Below are 18,676 nucleotides of genomic sequence, written 5' to 3' on the forward strand. Positions count from 1 at the left end.
TATAATGTTATCTTTTTTAATCCATTGGTATTTTGCATAATTAATACGTTACACATTGAACAATGCATAAATTACAGTAGTAACATGGCTTTCTATGATCGAACGAAAGCCATTTTGCGCTAACATCGCCAAGCAAACTTCCGCTGGCGACATTGGCGACAACACAGTATACGATACGCTAAAGGTTACCAGAGGGGAATTCCAGTCTGACAAATGTAGTTTATCGTCAGCTGTACCACTTTTGGCAACTTTATCACCTGCGCTAGCATTTTTTTTTTTTTTTTTTTTTTTTTTTCCGCTTTTATTATTTTAGAATTCTTTTTCTCTTCTTTCTTTTGGAAACATAATTTAACGATCTCCAAATAGAAATACGAATTTCTTTCTTCAATAATTTTTTTAGACATCATTTTAATTCTTATGACATTAGAAAAAATATTCATTATTAAAACTGATGTCACTTTTTACAATTGTATTATTTTTAATTTGAAGCTTTTTTTTAACTTTGCATCAATTTCTTCAAAATCATTCCAAAACTTTATTAAATGTAAGGAGCAGCATGTATAGCCATTCAAGTATTTCATTAATATCCTCTTTATTATTAAATTGCAAAATTTAAAAAGTAATAAATAAAATTTTCATTGGAAAAGTTAAAAATCAGATTAACAATTGTCAAAAATGATGAAACTTATGTTATGATGATGTCCAAAATCCGTTACCTACAGGAAAGCAATGTCCAAAATCTGTTACCTACAGATTGCTGATTTAATTTGCTAATTAACAATTTTTACAAATACCTGCTGTCTTTTCATGTTCATATATTGTGTTCTAGGTATGCATACTATAGAATAAAATCAAAATTGATGTCAAATTCGAAAATTTTTGAAATTGCTCAAAGTTAACTTTTTTGTTCCCACCTTTTGAGAACTGCCCAAGTGCTAATATCTAGACATATTCTGAATGTTAGTTTTAAAATTTGTGAAATGATCTATATAATGCAAAATCCTGTATAACACAAAAGCTGTGGTCCCAAGGTGTGCGTTATAACGGTCTTCTACTGTATTTAAAAATACAGTTACAGTGGCTAAAAATCAATTAATTTTGTAGGTAGATAGACAAGTTGTTTGACAAGAATGTGACTTATAGTCCCCAATTAAAGAGATATTTTATTACTGTTGCTTAAATGCAGAATCTAATTTTTCTTCATGCTGCCCATAAGCTTGCCTGAAATTTCTCCTTCGAATCCCTAAAGCTAAAATAATGAACTCAGAATTACAGTCCAACCACGAATTGTACGGAATTGGCGAACGTCCAGTTAAGAAGAGTCTATCTGATTGAGGTGGAAAAGTAAAACCTTGATGAGCGTGTTCCTCTTATTTGAACGAGACTCTTCCAGGGGCAGATATAGAAATTTTTCTAAGGGGGGTGAAGTTTCAATGACTAGTGTGTTATACTACCTGAGTAAAGAAATATTGGTTAAGCTCAGGGGTGCCATTCCCCCTAAAGATGATGGTGCCCCACACTACGGAGCAACTCACCCCCGAAATAATAAAAAAATCCTTTCAAAAATCCCCCTCTAATTTTTTTTTAACCTGCACCATGGATCATATTCTCTAAAACTTTCATCAAAACTATTTCTTTAAGCCAACAATCTGGTCATGTTCCGAGGAGAAATATCTTACAGAACCAAGCAAAAAAGAGGTTAACATTGATTCTATGTACTTTTTTTTTTGAGCTAAAGTATTGAAGTTTGATAATCTATACTAATATTATAAAGAGAGAGGGCAGATTTTTGTGTTTATATGTTCGAGGTAATCTCCGGAACACCAGCACCTATTTGAAAAATTCCTTCACTATATGAAAGGTGCTTTCTTACTGAGTGACATAGTAGGCTATAATTCGAAAAAAATCGATAAATAGTGCTTTTTTTAATTTCAATTTAGGCTCAAATTTCACATAAATTCTCAAATATGGGAGTGAAAAATTACTTGCACATATCAATATTATATATCGTTGAAAAGGGTAGAATTTTACGCATTCTAAATAATTTGTTTCAATGCTTTAATTTAATTACGGCGAGAGTAATTTGCGTTTTTAGCTCGAACTTTTTAAGGCTTAGCTGAAATTTAGGCACTACTTTCTTCATTAAATCTATATATATAAAAGAAAGTCGTGTTAGTTACACCACTTATAACTCAAGAACGGCAGAACAGATTCGGCTGAAAATTGGTAGGGAGGTAGCTTAGAGCCAGGAGATGGACATAGGATACTTTTTATCCCGTTCTACAGCGTTCCCGTGTGACTTGACATGAAACGTCAGTCACTATAAAACGTGGTATAACAAAAAAGAATCAGACTTGGAATAACAAAACGCAAATGACAGCTATGTAATTGACGTAAAATGACAGCTATGTATTGACGTATGGATGACAATTTGATATTTGTAAGAAATCAATATTAAAACTATTTCTATTAAATAAATAATTAACAAGTGGATTTAAGTGAAGTGAAGTTTAATTAATAATGCCGCGACCAAGACGATCGAATCTTTCCCGACAAAGCCGTAATGCAAGAAGAATACAAAATACTGCAAATGAAAGGACTGAAGACGAACAAGAAATTGCACGTGAACAGCGCCGCGATAGTATGGCTCGACTTCATGCTTCTCAATCACGAGAGCAAAGTGAAGCAGCCCGTGAAACAGCTCGGTTGGCAATGCAGAATCGTCGAACGAACAACAGAAGGCAACAAATAGATAATTTGCGACGCAGAACAAGATATTTAGCTGATTTGAATCGAGCAGCGTTTCGATACGATTGCAGCAATGATTACAGCTTGCATCCTAGCGTTTGCATTGGGCAAATGGACGTTGTTTGCGAGTATTGTGGTGCATTAAAGTTTTCCGGAGAAACGCCTGGATTATGCTGCCTTAATGGTAAAGTGAAATTGCCAGGGTTGACTCCGCCACATGAGCCATTGTATTCATTGCTTTGTGGCGAAACACAAGAATCACGCCACTTTCTTGCAAATACTCGAAAATACAATAGTTGTTTCCAAATGACGTCATTTGGGGCAGACATTATCGAAGAAGGAGGATTTAATCCGACATTTAAGGTATTTATTTTTGTACTTACATAGAATGTAGTTAAAGAATAACTTACTTTATCTATTGGTATGTATTATATTTGCTAATACTGAACTCTACTCTCCCACAGAAAAAGTGTTTATAACCCAGTTAATACTGTCTGGTTTTTATTTTGTAGATACAAGGACAGATTCACCATCGAATTGGATCATTACTACCTTTCGAAGATACACAGAATAAATTTTTACAAATATATTTCATGGGCAACATGGAAGAACAACTTGATCGACGCCTAGGGATCAATGCAGGAATGAAGCGAGCAATTATTCAAGACTTTGCAGTGTCTGCTTCATGAACATCATGCGTTGGTCAGGTTGTTTAAGAGTGCTTTAGAGCAAATGCCAAATGATGACTATAAAGTTGTCATCAAAGCAGATAAACGACCATCTGGAACACACGAACGCACATTTAATGCTCCTACAGTAGACGAAGTTGCCATCCTGATTGTTGGTGAACAATTGGAAAAACGCGATATTGTGCTTACACGTCGCGATACTGGGCAACTGCAACAAATATCTGAATTTCATCGATCATATGACGCATTGCAATACCCACTGATGTTTTGGCAAGGAGAAGATGGATGTTATTTCAATATTAAAATGATAAATCCATTGAATGGTAAAGTATCAGTATCTTAATAATGGTTAATGTCTGTATTATTTGTCTTTGAAATGGTTAATTATCAAATTTTGAATTTCAGGTGAAGAAACTACAAAGAAAGTTAGCTCAATGAATTATTATGCATATCGTTTGATGATTCGTCAAAATGCTGACAACTATTTGCTGCGGTTTCGTCGATTGTTTCAGCAGTATTGCGTTGACATGTATGTAAAAATAGAAACGGAACGTTTAACATTTATTAGGTTGAACCAAGCCAAACTGCGTTCTGAGGAGTACGTCCATTTACGTGATGCAGTTAGTACTGAAGGAAATGCAGCTAATATTGGTCGATTAACTATTCTGCCGGCGACGTACATTGGTAGCCCACGTCATATGCATGAATATGCACAAGATGCAATGACATATGTTCGTCATTACGGCCGGCCAGATCTCTTTATTACTTTTACCTGTAATCCAAAATGGATAGAAATTACTCAATTGCTGCTTCCCGGACAAACATCAAATGATAGACACGACATCACAGCACGTATATTCAGGCAAAAAATTCGGTCCCTGATGAACTTTATTGTTAAACAACGCGTCTTTGGAGATACTCGATGCTGGATGTATTCAATCGAATGGCAAAAGCGAGGCCTGCCACACGCACACATTCTTATTTGGTTAGTGGAAAGAATTCAGCCTGACCAAATAGATGATATCATATGTGCCGAGATTCCTGATCATGAAGTCGATCCAGACCTACATGATGTTGTTACTACTAATATGATTCATGGACCGTGTGGTGCCATCAATCCCCAATCACCTTGCATGGTCGATGGAAAGTGCTCTAAACGATATCCACGGAAATTAACGGCGGAGACTGTCACTGGCAACGATGGGTATCCGCTGTATCGGCGTCGATCACCAGATGATAACGGTCGAACTGTCACAACGAAAGTGAAAAGAATGGATTTCGTTGTCGACAACAGTTGGATTGTTCCATATTCGCCACTTATTTCTAAAACGTTCAAGACACATTGCAACGTTGAATACTGCAATTCAGTTAAGTCAATAAAATATATTTGCAAATATGTCACGAAAGGCAGTGATATGGCGGTTTTTGGATTGCAATCCTCAAATACCAACGATGAAATTTCACGCTATCAAGTTGGTCGTTATGTGAACTGTAATGAAGCGATTTGGCGTATATTCGCATTTCCAATTCACGAACGTCATCCTACTGTTATACATTTGGCGGTGCATCTGGAGAATGGTCAACGAGTATATTTCACGGCTTCGAATGCTACGCAACGTGCTGAAACACCTCCAGCAACTACATTGACCAGTTTTTTTGCAATCTGCCAAAGCGATCAGTTTGCACGAACTTTGCTTTACTCGGAGATGCCACGTTATTATACTTGGAATGCTTCATCCAAGAATTTTCAAAGACGGAAGCAAGGTGATGCGGTTCCTGGGTATCCAGATGTGCGTTCTACTGATGCTCTTGGTCGTATGTATACAGTTCATCCAAAGAATGATGAATGTTTCTATTTGCGGTTGTTGCTGGTAAATGTGCGTGGGCCAACTTCATTTGAGACACTACGAACTGTTAATGGTGTAATATTCCCAACATATCGTGCTGCATGTGAAGAATTGAACTTATTGGAAAACGATACCCATTGGGATACGACAATCGCTGAAGCCATTATCTCTGCATCTCCAAGTCAGATACGCACATTATTCGCTATCATAATTTCGACATATTTTCCATCAAACCCATGTAACCTGTGGCACAAATACAAGGATAGTATGTCAGAAGATATTTTACATCAAAGTCGTGTCAGTTCCAGAAATCACGATATTGAGATGAATGAGGAGATACATAATCGTGCTTTACTCTTGATCGAAGATATGTGTTACCTCATGTGCGGTAATTTATTAATCAGGTTAGGAATGCCAGCGCCAAATCGTGAAATGAATGACGCATTTAATCGAGAATTGGAACGGGAACGTAAATATGATCACCAGGAATTAGATTTAGTAGTTCAAAGGAATGTACACCTGTTGAATTACCAACAAAAGGAAGTTTATGATACTTTAATGAAGGCAATCGCTGATGAAAATGGTGGTTTATATTTCCTAGATGCCCCTGGTGGAACTGGCAAGACATTCCTTATGTCATTAGTTTTAGCAACTGTTCGGCGCGAGATCCAACATAGCGGTTGCAGTTGCTTCTTCTGGAATAGCAGCCACATTGTTAGAAGGATGCCGTACGGCTCATTCAGCATTCAAATTACCGTTAAATCTTCAAACTATTGAAGAACCAACGTGTAATATTGCAAAACACTCAGCAATGGCCAAAGTTTTAGCGGCATCGAAAATCATCATCTGGGATGAATGCACAATGGCGCATAAACGTGCATTAGAAGCACTTAACCGAACATTAAAAGATTTACGCAATGACTCGAGATGTTTTGGAGGAGCAATGATTTTACTGTCTGGCGATTTCCGCCAAATACTGCCAGTAATTCCAAGATCTACGGCTGCCGATGAAATAAACGCTTGCCTCAAATCGTCAAATCTATGGCGCTATGTGAAGAAACTGCAGCTGACAACAAACATGAGAGTTACATTGCTTAATGATACATCTGCTGAAGATTTCTCGGAGCAATTGCTGACTATCGGTAATGGTCAAGTTACCTGTCGATGAATCGAGCGGATTAATATCATTTCCAAATAATTTCTGTAATTTTTGTCTCATCAAAAGACGAACTTATCAACAATGTATTTCCAAATATTATTTCTAACTACAAAAATAATGAATGGTTGAGTGAGCGAGCAATTTTAGCGGCTAAGAATAAAGATGTAGATGACCTGAACTACATAATTCAAAATAAGATCATTGGAACAATGCATTCATTCAAATCTATTGACTGCGTCACAAATGAAGATGAAGCCACCAACTATCCAATTGAATTTTTAAACTCTTTGGACGTGCCTGGCTTACCAACCGCACAATTTACGCCTAAAGGTTGGCTCCGTAGTAATCATGCTTCGAAACATAAACCAACCAAAACTGTGCAACGGTACGCGTTTGGTGGTTAGTAAAATTGATGAACAATGTAATTTACGCTACGATAATGATAGGAAAATTCAAAGGTGAGGAAGTTCTCATTCCGAGGATCCCGATGATGCCAAACCGATATGCCGTTTGAATTTAAAAGACTTCAATTTCCGATACGTCTTGCATTTGCCATGACCATCAACAAATCACAAGGCCAATCCTTAAAAGTTTGTGGTTTAAATCTAGAACATTCATGTTTTTCACATGGTCAATTATACGTGGCATGTTCACGGGTCGGAAGACCATCTGCGTTGTTTGTTTTTGCGCCTGATAATAAAACAAAAAATGTCGTGTATCACAAGGTACTTAAGTGAAGAGCAACCTATGTACTAAAATACAGAAATAATAATGAATGATTAATGTAGTTATTTAATTTTTTTTTGTATTTTTTCCAAAAAAAAAAACACAATCTGCTTATTTATTGCCATTAAGGCGGAACAAAGTTCGCCGGGTCAGCTAGTCTATCAATAAAAAGTGAAGGAATTGTATGAGTTTTCTTTTTGACACCATTGGAAAAAGCAACATTTTTTACTCGAGATCTCTCTCGACCTATGGTCGATAAACTAAGCTTCTATCTTCAAAGGAAAAAAAGTTACAAGCGTTTTCAAATCAATTTCGAAACATGTCATTTTGATTCAGGTTGTCAACCATTTTATTTTTGCGTTTCCACGGTTACGCTTTTTGAATCCATTGTTTTTTTCTTTTATTTTGCATTTATTTTCTTATACTTATTTTATTTCGTGTTTCCATGGTTACGCTTTTAAAATCCATCGTTCGCATTTTAATTTCTTAAAAGTATTTTGACATCTGTCGTCATTGTTTGGAAGGGTAATTTTGCATGGTGTTTTTTTTTCTTTTATTTAATACTGATTGTTGAATATATGTCACTTGACACAATTTTTATTCTCAAGGTAGACCGGGCAAAGCAGCTCTTAATATATAAAGATTTGAAAGCTACTGTTAATGTGAATTTATACTTTTTTGTTTGTTTGGCGAAACATTTATTATTGCCAAAGACATCCGCTTCAGTCGCAAAAGGGCTGGGTTCCGATAGCGTGGTCGCTCGGTACGTTTGGCACTGAGCAGTTCAGTCTAGGATTATTGTTTCAAAGCAACCGCAAATGTAATTCATTGTTTTGGCGATTTGTTTTGAAAGAAAAATAAAGTTTTGATTTTTTTTATCCAAGTGAAATGTACAACATTTTCTTTTTTTCTGACGTTGATTTTTGAATGTACCACAAGATGGTTTTTTTTTCGTTGGATGGATTATGGCAGCGTGGCTGCTGGGCGAGTTTGGCGATAAACAATAGAGTTGTGGAATGATTTTTACATTTGAAAGATATTATTTGATGTCTTTTATTGTTTATTTGGTGAAATATTTTAAATTGCTGTAAAAACCGCTTCACTCACTAAATAGAGCTTTAAAGCAACTGTAAATCTAATTCAATAATTTCTAAAAAAGTTTTAAATTCCAAAGAAACTTTAATAGGTTTTTTTTTTTTTTTTTTTAAAGTGTGTATGCATTTTATACAAAGAAAAATGATCCTTTCACATCAGAGGAGGAGGGGGCGTCATTTTTTTTATTCAACGATCTTCCATTAAATTTTTAGCACAGGAATTGCTGCACTGGTACTGCTAGTAATCATAATAAAATTATTGTCACATGGGGTCAGCTGACCTTTTGACCCTCCCCTGAATTCACCCTTGGACTCTGATTAATTTAAAGACAACATACATCTGGAAAAGCTGACATCCGTAAAAACTAATAGCCCCCATTTCTGCCTGTAAACCGGATGTTTGTCTTTCCATGCAATCTGTGGTTAGACAGTAGAAGGAACAATTTCTTGTTCATTTTCATGAGATAAATAAAAATAAATCTCATTTAGTAATTTTTTTTAAAAAAGTTGTAGGGGAAAATAAATATTTTTTGGCATCTTCTTTTGTAAAAACAGTGTACAATGAAACCTGTGTATAACGATACTGTCTATAACAATAACATTTTTTTTTGACCCCAGCAAAATGTCAGCATGAATAATCGAACTGTCTATAACGATAACCTGTCTATTGCGATATTTTTTTAGGTCCCAACAGTATCATTGTAGACAGGTTTTACTGTATACTGATAGTAGAATTTGCCAGTCTAGGGCCTACTAGGCTCAACGGGAATAGGATTATTAATTAAAATATTTGGAAAACACTTGACTGCTGTTTTCAATATTAAGGGGAGAAATTAGTTCAGACAGATCAAAAAATTCACTTTTTTTAATCTCATAAAATGTTAGTAAAACTATCCAAGATTATGTTGCCAAAATTTCAATGAAAATTTCCCATTAGTTCCTATGGTAATGAGCACGAAAATGACTGTGGAGATTCAAAAACGTTCACAGCAGCTTTTTTCATATGTGTTTTTCTCAAAACAACTTTCTTTTAACTAGTGAGCATTCTAGCTCAAAGAGTTATTTACCAATTGTTCTGCAAATTTGTGTGTATATTCTTTATTCAACTATACTCTATATAAACCTAACTCTGGGATGATATTATTAATAAAGAGAAAAAAAATATAGGAGGACCCGGGGTAAAATGGGTAGCCGGGGTAAAATGAGTATAGTTGCATTTTTCTTGATTTTATTCTACTGGACAACATTTTTTGAAAATAAAAAAATATGATGAAAATGTTTACATATCAGGCAACATTTTGACTTGAGGAAAAAAAATCTAGCAACTCATTTACCAGGCTTAACAACAATTTCATTTTTCAGAACATAAAGTAATGCGTTTATAATGAGTGATAAACTTCTTTCTAGAAAAATTTACAGGAAGAGTTTTTGGAAGTTTTTTATCTGGATTTGATAGAAAAAGAAATTTTCTATTAGAAAACTCAAAAAATAAGTAAATTTCAATATTTACAAAAACTTTGTAGTACTTTTAGTTGCACGGGGTAAAATGGGTATAGCCAACATTTTCGAGTTAAAGAAATTGAATGCATGAAGTTTAAAAAACTTAATTATCTTTGCAAGACAAATGTTAGATATTATTCATCAAACTAAAAGTATGTTTTTAAAAAGTTTTATAAATAATTACTCTTCATTTATTTGTATTTTAATTACTATAACTTATGCCAATTAAAGGTATTATATTTTTTGAATATTATCGATATAGTTCATGATTACTGTAGGTTAGTAATTTACTGTAAGTTTATTATGTATATGGTTCATTGCTATGCATTATAAAACATAGTAAGTATTGATAACTAATATGCTGTCTTTTTAATTTCCTTTTAAAACAAACCAACCACATTCCCAGAACATAGTCTAAGTACAACCTCACATACAATCACAACAGAATCCTTATGCGTCATAGCAAAGTTGTACTGAATAACTTAATCCTCCTACTATACCTCTTAGTTCACAGCCGTTTTTTAGCACTGGTAAGGAAATGAAAAATTTACAAAAGAAAAATAGAGTCTAAACAAAGGTGGGAGATGTTGTATTTACAGAGCAGGTGGCTGCAAGATTGTACACAAACAGGCAAGAGACAAACAAAAGCAGAAAAAATAAATAAATACACATAAAATAAATAAATTTAAAAAAAAACATTAACAATAATTGATAAAATAACTAATGAAGTAGAAATGAAAACTAATGGTTCTCCTAGTTGTTAAATCCAGCAATTGGCAACAGGGCCGCTGTTAAATTTGTGGAATTCATAGGTTTAATCACTGAAATCTCAGCTGAAGGTCAATATAGTGAGAAGTTTGCTACAAAATCATCTGTCAAATTCTTCCCCAAGAAAGATGACATTGATGTTGTGCAGGCATCACAAAGTTGTAAAAATACTACCTCAGCCAAACCGCAAGTCTTTGCCAATGCACCTTTTGTTCATAAATTTGGTTCTGTAAACATTTTTTGTGGTTGTTTTAGATTAAAGTTTTTACTCTCCAATGCAATTATACTCAATTTAAAAAAAAAATTCTCTATTAGTCACAGTGTAGTTCAACTTTAAACAGCATATACCCATTTGACCCCGCTGTATACCCATTTTACCCCGAAGCACGGGGTAAAATGGGTATACACAGGGATAAAATAGGTATACCCCTTTACCAGGGTTGGCAAGTTTCTGCCGAGGCGGTTAAAACCACTGGTAGAAACCGGCTAAAACCAGCATGGCAAAAACCACTTACTGCCACATTTGTGGCAGAAACTGGCAAGAACTCACAAAATGAAAAATTAATTCTCGATATACAACAGAAAATGCATGGAAAAAATAATTAATGGTTAACCGAAGCACTGTAATTTTATTACAAAATTATCACAATTCAAAATCAAATGTTACATTTGTTGGGACCCTACAATTGCCTCTTCGAAAAGGTGGTTTCAAAAATCTAAACAGGTTCTCAATTTAATATGCACAAATGAGAAACTTTAGAATATTCTTGAAACAGAAGAGCTAGCAGACAATGCATTAAGGAAGCAAGCAATGTTTGTGAAACTTTCATTTATTGTATAACTGGTCCACCATGTAGTAACTGGAGTTGTAGTAAAAATTTGACTAGAAAAATAAGTTTTGAGTAATGGGGCCAATTTGTTTTGCAAAACTGTGACATTAGGTACAAAATTCTAGGCAAGTAAAATTCTGGCACTTTCTTCTTAAAGTACATGACATGATAATTTCAATCACAAACAATTTAGAGGAAGCATATAAGTGAGCAAATTACAAACAATAATGCCCATTTAATTCTGTATGTGTCTCCTCTTTCCTGAGCAACCCCGTAAGATTTTTTATATTTTGTTAAATTAATCCAAATACTACGAGTCTCTGCAATTGAAAAGTTCCCTTTCTGAACTAAATCAAGGGCACTTGCATTGGATTTTATATTTTTAAATGATGAAATGATGTTTAATTTTTTAGTTGACATAAACAAATATCATTTACTAATTACTTGAGTTATTAAAAGACACTTTTAAATTTTTGCCAGTTTCTGCCGGTTTTTACCGGTTATAACCAGTTTTTGCCACTGGCATGGCAAAAATAGTTTCTGCTGGCAGAAAGCCAACCCTGTCCTTTACACTAAATTTAAAGCAAAAAGTTAACACAAACTATGCCCAAATTAGACGTAAGACACAATGTATAGAATATTCAACAAAAACAATTATATTTCATGTTATTTCTGCTATGGGTCACTGAAATTAAAAATGCTGTTTTTTATACCCATTTTACCCCGGATGAACCTATGCAAGAAATGTTTAAAAAACGGTAGAAAAACATGACATTGTATTCAAACACTTCAAAAAGATGCAATTTTCAACTTTTTTAAATCCCCAGGTTGATATTCTTAGGAAATATGTAGTTTACAAGAAGGGAAAATTGTAATAATTACAGATAAAAATTGTGGCTTGGGTAGTTGCCACCAACAACAAGCTTTGATGACGACCACCCATGGATAGCAGATTCCGACTGTTTCTGGTGAAAATGATTTTAAAAAATTGCAAGGTGTCTCCTTCAAAAGATGAATGAAATCTCCTGCAAGTTTAAAGAAATTCTGATTATTGTTCTCTGTTGAAAAAATTAATGAAAAACTTATATTTTGGCCTTCTAAACTGGTTTCCCCCCTTTTAAAAGGGACGTTAAAAATATATTCTGACTGTAGGTAACATGCAAATACGATGAAATGGTCATAGAAATATTGACACTTCCATCTAAATTTTGGGCCACAAAACGAATGCTCAGGATTTCTATGATACAAATTCCACTTTCTAAAAACCACCAAACAAGTTTCAACCTCTGAGAACAAAATGTTTGGGGTACAAATGCTGTCCCTCAGAGGAATTAAATAATATTGTAAAGCAATAGTTGTTGAAATTGTATAGCTTCAGATTTAAAAATTGATAATTTATATACAGTGAAAATTATATGATTTTTTTTTCTCTCAGGCATTAATGTAGAATAAAAAGATAAAAACTTACTAATAAGTATTCTGATGTGTTTAACCATACCCAGTGAATGCGCATTCGATCAAACATTTGTTTTTGCAATGAATGAGACAGTAACACGTTTTTAAACTTGGTTGCACTCACTGGATAGGATAATCCAAAGTACTCTAAAAAATTGGGTTCATTCATTGCACATTTGTTTACAAAGAATAAAAGATTTTTCCTTCTGTAATTGTTCTTAGCAGATGGAGACCAGATATCTAACGTTTCCCACTGAAATTCACAAAGAAGCTGAGTGAGTGCTAAGTGCAAAATTTGTACTGGAATCGATTTCTGCGCTTTGGTTTCATTACTACAACTTTGTTCGGTAGATATTGATAGTCTTTCATCTTTCTTGGCAGATTCTGCCAATGCTTCTAAATATGAAATATGTCTTTGATATCTAATGGTAATTTCATTTTCAAGGGTTTCGAAGTTTTCCAGACACATTCCTGAAAAGGAAAACTTATTCATGATTTGCGTGTGACACCCATTACTATCAAAAAATTTAAAACCCCATTTGAAACTTGACGTTTTCGATGAGAGATGAGTCAATAATTTTAAACAAACCAACCGTAAACTTATTAAATTATCGTTTAGCTGGGACTTAGATTTTGAACAGCAATCATTATATGCATTAATGTCAAAAAGAAAAACTATTTGAAATGACGACATGACATTGATCTATTTCATTCACATAACAGAAGCATGAACTTGTTTACATTTTTAAAACTTCGCGGACGTAGAATTGCTGTGACTGTAACTGGAGTGTAGCCGAATCAATGAGAGCCACAATTCATTCGGCGTGTGAAAGAACATCTAATAATTAAAATTTCTGTACTTATTAACGATGTTTGTTTGCGTGTTTTTTTTAATGAAAAATAAGCACTACAAAAGACATACAAGCGAATGTTCAAATAAGTGCATAACCATCACGTGATTAAGTTAGTGCGGATGCCATCGAAAGTGTTCGGACTCTAGGTAGAGTGACTGGTGCCTGCTTCCGCCGAAAGTACCCCATCAACAACCATCATTACAGGACATCTGCTCTAAAATATTTTAACTTCGGTTTCTTGGGTTTCTGGCATTTACTGATACATATTGATAGGAACCATCATTTATATAAGTCTGTCTAGGTGTAGACAAGCACGAAAAAGGACGACGTGAGCCAAGGTGGGCCCAGGGCCCCTTGTCAGTTTGGTCTCTGGGCCCCCTAGCCCCTACCATAAAAGTCATAAAAGTTATTCTCCAACTCCGACCCCTCCACCCTTCCATAAGGACCAGCCCGTAGTTTCCGACTACACTACATGGCCTCTCGTTGGACCTGAGCGAGCTAGGGGTTACGAGGAGCGAGTTATTAGGGTTTGAAACATGAACAATGAACTAAGCAGATAAGCATATTTGTACGAAGATAGTGTGATGTTCGCTTTTTAAAGATTTGAACATTTGAACATTCAAACTTTACAGATACGAACATAAAAAAACCGCAAAGAACGCGCCCATTTATATCTAAAATCTTTTATTTTTCAAAACCTGGGAGTAAATTGAATCCCCTAAATAGGCAAGCAGTATTTAATATTTTTTGTTCTTGCAGTATTTTTTAATTTTTGACAAGCTGAAACTTACATATCTGGCAGAATTGATAAAAAGTTCGTTCGATTACACTTCTATCAAAATAAATCGAGAGAAAATTACTCCTATATCAATGTATTTATAACTGAGCTTTTATAAAACAGAATGAAATGAAAATTTTTATTGAAATATGTATTTTAAAATTTTGTAATTTTTTAAAAACTTTAATCGGTGATTGACTAGATTTACATTATTTTCTTAAAGTAGTTCGCTTTCGATCTTTTCTCGCCCTCTCTTTTTTTCCTTTTTGGAAAAGTTTTCAACTTAATTTTTATTATAGATAGATCTTTTTTTTTTTTTTGAAGCAAGGTGGGGGGGGGAATTCAACAATCCTTCGAGATAATTTTTTTTTGCTGATCCATTTTAGTCTTCATAGACAAAAATTAGCTAGGATCAAAGAAAACTGATTTTTTTCCCCCGACTTAGTGTGTGGGTGAAAAGTCTTCTAAAAATTTGAAAAAAAAGGTATGTTTTCTTTGTTTCAGCTGGAAATCAGGGGTTTGGAATGTCTCAATCAGGGGTGCTCACCTAGAGGGGGGGGGGGGGGGTTCATGGCACAGACTGTGCCATTGAAATAGTGTTTTAAGGGGTATTTCTTTTTTGGAGTGGGTCTCTTGCTTGTAGGGGTCTTCGCGATATTTAGGGGGTGCACCCTTGTGCCCAATTATTGTGGGATTGGCATTAGCAGGCGCAGGCTTAATATTATGGGTTATAGGGAAGAGGAATGGGGGAATATCAATAACTTATTATTATTATTATTATTATTTAGTTGGGTGGAAAGGGATGATTCTTCCATGGTTATTATTTTTTTCAATGAGGTTTACATCTTAAGTTAGTATTTTTAACTCTTATACTAATATTCCTCCCTCCCTCCCCAAAGAATTGAACTATTTTCATTATATTTATATTTTTAATGGTTTTAAGTTTCATATCTACAAATATAGATTTTCAGCATTTGCTTACATAAAATCAAGATATCATACAAGGTTGGACATTGAACGTGACACCTGAGTGTCGCTTTGTCATATTTGCAACCCAATTAAAGTACTTGTCAAAGACAAATATTGACAGCCTACTCAATGATGTTATGAGCCAACCTTACCTAAATCCTAAATTTATGTATATATGTCAATAAAAATAAAGGTTAACAACTTTTGTGCTTCCTACGATTGTGAAAAAAACTTGGTTTATTTCCAGGTTTTTCTTGGATAGATTCCAAAAGTGTAAATGGGCCCAAGATCAAAAACTAAATTAAAAAAAAAAAAGTTTAAATTTCTTTTTGCAGACATGAAAAAAAATTTCACAACTTATTTTATTGTGCCAAGCGTTTTACACATTGTACCCAGTTGGATTTCGCTGAAGGATAATTTACGTAATATTATAAATACGAGCACCTAGCGGCATAGATACTCGTTTAAGATTTTAGAAACAGCATTTCGGAGCTCAGAAGACACAGCGTCAATGCAACAGCTGTGTGTATCAATACTCACACAGCACTTTACATCTAGAGATAGCTTTCAAACAAGCATTTGTCATTCATTTCTTGTAAGCGTTCGTGAATATGTAATAATTGTAATAAATCCTCGCAGATGAAGTAGTTCCTAATGCTGAATTTTGCAGTATCCCTTCTGTTGGTTGGCAATATCTGTCGTGAGTGAAAAAATTGGTGCCCCTCTCAGAAAAAAAAAAAAATAAATAAAAAAAAATATCACACACTTTTGAAGTAATAGCTCCAGAAAATGGGAGAAAAGAGGAAAATGTACCTCATTTTGTTGTCCTGAAAATTGTGGTGCCCAGATCCATGAACCTGCTGGATCGTGAGGTAATCCGGCCCTGTCACCTCCTCCACTCCAAGGGCTTGGATAGCAATTTATATAATGAGTAGACAGGATGAGTCCTGCTGCAACTGCCTCCTATTTTTTACTTTAAGTTTCAAGTTCCTGTTCCAGGAATACATTCGGCTATAGAAACATGGGTAGAAAAAAAAATTCTCCTGTGCACTGTGCTGAAAAAGTTTAGGAACACTTGGGAATTTGGAAGAAGAACGTTCCCCCAATCCTCCCTCCGTGGATCTGCACCTGTGTGAACAACAAAATGAAGACAGTCGAGCTTATTCTTCAGACTGAAGTAAGATTGCTCTTGAAAGACCACTGGTTGAAAACAGTAAAGGAACTATTTGATACTTTCATGGTTTTTATATGACAAACCTCAAATGAAAGATCTCTTAACGGTCGATGGTACTGCATTTGTGAATTATGCACAGTCCATTTCTTTAGAAAATTCAATATTGTTAAATAAACGCGGTCAACGGACAAATAAACTCTTGTCAATGCAAAACTGAAGATATTGTTATTTTTATGAAATTATGTCACCTAACTATTTACAACTTGAATTTGAAAACTTTCATTGGTTCTGAAAATGGGAAGTTTCAGCTATGGCTATATTTCTCAATCAGTTGAAAATTTTATCAACCGATTGAAAAGAAAATTTTTCTGATTTGAGAAAAATTGATTTCACAACCTCCATGATGCAGCCGATGCTAAAGAGTTTGTTGGGTAATTCAAATATGCAGTATCAAGAAAAATGTGTCAACATGCAAAATGATGATGCATGAGTCAATCAAGACTTATTTTATAAAAACAAGGGCGATGACATGGCATTGAGAGCAGATTAAAATTAAATTTTCAACTAGTAATACAGCAGAACTTATTATCTCTTCTATCTACATATTTATCTGAAAGTGGAATTAGTACTGCTCTTTAGTGGCATAAATAATTTGCTGCTTAAAAAAAATAAATCTGCGAGATATAATTAAATGAGGGGGCTTGAGACTAAAATTAACTAAATTGGAGCCTTAGATAAAATCTCTTTACAGGAAGTATCAAGTGCAAGGGTATCACCAAACTTTTAGCTAATGAAAATAACAATATTAAAACCTTTCAATAAAATCCTTATGTACTTGATTTTTAATTCTTCATTATGTTAGGTTGTCCCAAAAGTTCGTAAACACTTGCAAAAAATGATTGTTGTTTCTGTTATTACTTGGCAAGTAAAATTTCATTTTTTTTTTTTTTTTTTTTTTTTTTTGCAAGTGTTCACAAACTTTTTGGACACCCCTAGTTTGTTCAGAAAATTTACTTACTGTGTTTTCTCAATATAATTTTTTTCAAATTGTTCAAGTTTTCACATAGAACATTTTTGATATTAAAATTGTGTTGATGTTAGGAAAGGTACAAGGATTTTAATTGAGGTGGGGCAGAGGACAAAAAAGTTTCGGAAACATAAAATTACATTTTATGGGGGGGGGGGGGGGGGGGGGGGGGGATCTGTTCTTGATGACACACATCATTTCATGGTTTCTTGGATCGTACCTTACTACTTGGATAACTGTCACATATCATTGTGAGAAGTCACAACCCTTCATTTTGATAACATTATAACAAAACCAAAAATTTGTTTAGTCTACGTATGTTTACTTCTTAATACATCACATTGAAGTTTTTTCCCTTACAAGTAGGTAGGGAAAAACTCTTAGGAAATAAAACTTAGTTTAAATCCAAAAATTCAGAGAAGTTTTTAAAATAACTTGTTCATTTAGTACAAGTGATTGTCTTTTATTAATGATATGAATAAATAATTTGCAAAGATTTTTATATAAAGCAATTTTTGAACATGTAAATGATAACCTTTTACAAAAAAATATAAGAATAATATACTTTCATTCAAAAATTTGGTTTGCACTTTCCTTTATTGCTAAACAAACGTAAATGCATGTTTGAGTAAAAAATATAACCTTGTTTTAAACAATACAACTAAAACCTTTTATTAAATAAAATAACTAAATTATGTAACAGCATTCAACAACACAGCATTTTGATAAAAATATTGCCTGGAGTAAACATTTTATTTTGCTATTTAATATCAGAAAATATAAGGCATATTTAATATTTAAAAATCACAGATTCAAGTAAGAGTACACAATAAAAAAATCACAAGGAAATTTGTGTGAAACTGCAAGCAGTAAAGTATCAAAATGTGCACATTATGAAAATATTTACATTAACTTTTGTTTAATTTTTATAAAGCAGTTGTGAAATTCAATAAGTTTGTAAGCAAAGCAAAAACAAACATTTTCAAACATGAAATTACAAAAAAAAAAAGCAATAATTTAATTTAGATAAAAATAAGTGAAGAAAATGAGACATTTGA

The 18,676-nt window shown here is 33.9% G+C and overlaps 1 protein-coding gene across 1 annotated transcript; it reads left to right on the forward strand.

The window, feature by feature from the left end:
* Positions 1-3,480: 3,480 nt before the first annotated feature.
* On the forward strand, positions 3,481-6,061 carry LOC129232308 (uncharacterized). Its single transcript, XM_054866471.1, has 2 exons — positions 3,481-3,760; positions 3,843-6,061. Exons 1-2 carry the CDS (start codon positions 3,481-3,483, stop codon positions 6,059-6,061), a joined length of 2,499 nt encoding a protein of 832 aa, XP_054722446.1.
* The last annotated feature ends 12,615 nt before the right edge of the window (positions 6,062-18,676 follow it).

The sequence above is a fragment of the Uloborus diversus genome, unplaced genomic scaffold, assembly GCF_026930045.1.
Source record: "Uloborus diversus isolate 005 unplaced genomic scaffold, Udiv.v.3.1 scaffold_1139, whole genome shotgun sequence".
In the NCBI taxonomy this organism is placed as follows: Eukaryota; Metazoa; Arthropoda; class Arachnida; order Araneae; family Uloboridae; genus Uloborus; species Uloborus diversus.

Coding starts and splice junctions, on each gene's coding strand:
- LOC129232308 (XM_054866471.1), top strand. CDS start 3,481: ATGCCAAATGATGACTATAAAGTTGTCATCAAAGCAGATAAACGACCA. Junction 3,761..3,842: donor AATGATAAATCCATTGAATG/GTAAAGTATCAG, acceptor TTTGAATTTCAG/GTGAAGAAACTACAAAGAAA.